A 638-nucleotide genomic window follows, 5' to 3' on the forward strand; every position below is an offset into this window, starting at 1 on the left:
GCTGCGGCTGCTGCTGCTGCTGCTGCTGCTGCTGCTGCTGGGTGTACATATCGCTTCTGTTCTTTCTGCTGCCTTTAGCATGCTGCTGTGGCTCTTCTGCTGCTGCTGCTGCTGCTGCTGCTGCTGCTGCTGCTTCTGTTGCTGCTGCACTTTTGTGCGCCTGTTGTCGCCTAGGCTTTGTAGGAGTTGATGACGCTTGGCGTCTCTGCTGCTGCTGCTGCTGCTGCTTCAACTGTGCAGGGAACGCTGCAGCAGCAAGTGCAGCTTGCTGCAGTTGCTGCTGCTGTGCTGCAGCAGCAACAACTGCCTGCTGCATAGTGAGGGACGGTGTAGAGAAATTCATAGCGGAGGAGGCAGCCACCGCTGCTGCTAGTTGCTGCTGTTGAGCAGCAGCAGCAGCAGCAGCAGCAGCAGCAGCAGTCCATGAGCTGCTGCTGCCTTTGCCTATGTTTGTGGGGGGCGATAGGGGCCCGGGGAACCCCATAGGCCAGTAGGGGTTCATAGGGAAGAGCGGATAAGCGAAGGGTTGCTGCTGAGGAGCAGCAGCAGCAGCAGCAGCAGCAGCAGCAGAAGCAGCAGCAGGAGTTGCTGCTGGGCTGCTGCTGTTGCTGCTGCTGCTGGCGGGAGATTGCATAGAA

General features: G+C 59.2%; 1 protein-coding gene across 1 annotated transcript in view; it reads right to left on the reverse strand.

Moving 5' to 3' along the window:
- Positions 1-484, reverse strand: part of EMH_0058870 (uncharacterized protein) — a gene marked incomplete at both ends in the record, with an annotated part of 1,350 nt that extends 866 nt beyond the window's left edge. Inside the window, one exon of the mRNA XM_013497617.1 lies at positions 1-484. Coding sequence (XP_013353071.1) covers positions 1-484 — 484 coding nt within the window.
- Positions 485-638: the final 154 nt, after the last annotated feature.

Source organism: Eimeria mitis, genomic scaffold (genome assembly GCF_000499745.2).
Source record: "Eimeria mitis Houghton genomic scaffold, Emh_scaff2797, whole genome shotgun sequence".
NCBI classification, from domain to species: Eukaryota; Apicomplexa; class Conoidasida; order Eucoccidiorida; family Eimeriidae; genus Eimeria; species Eimeria mitis.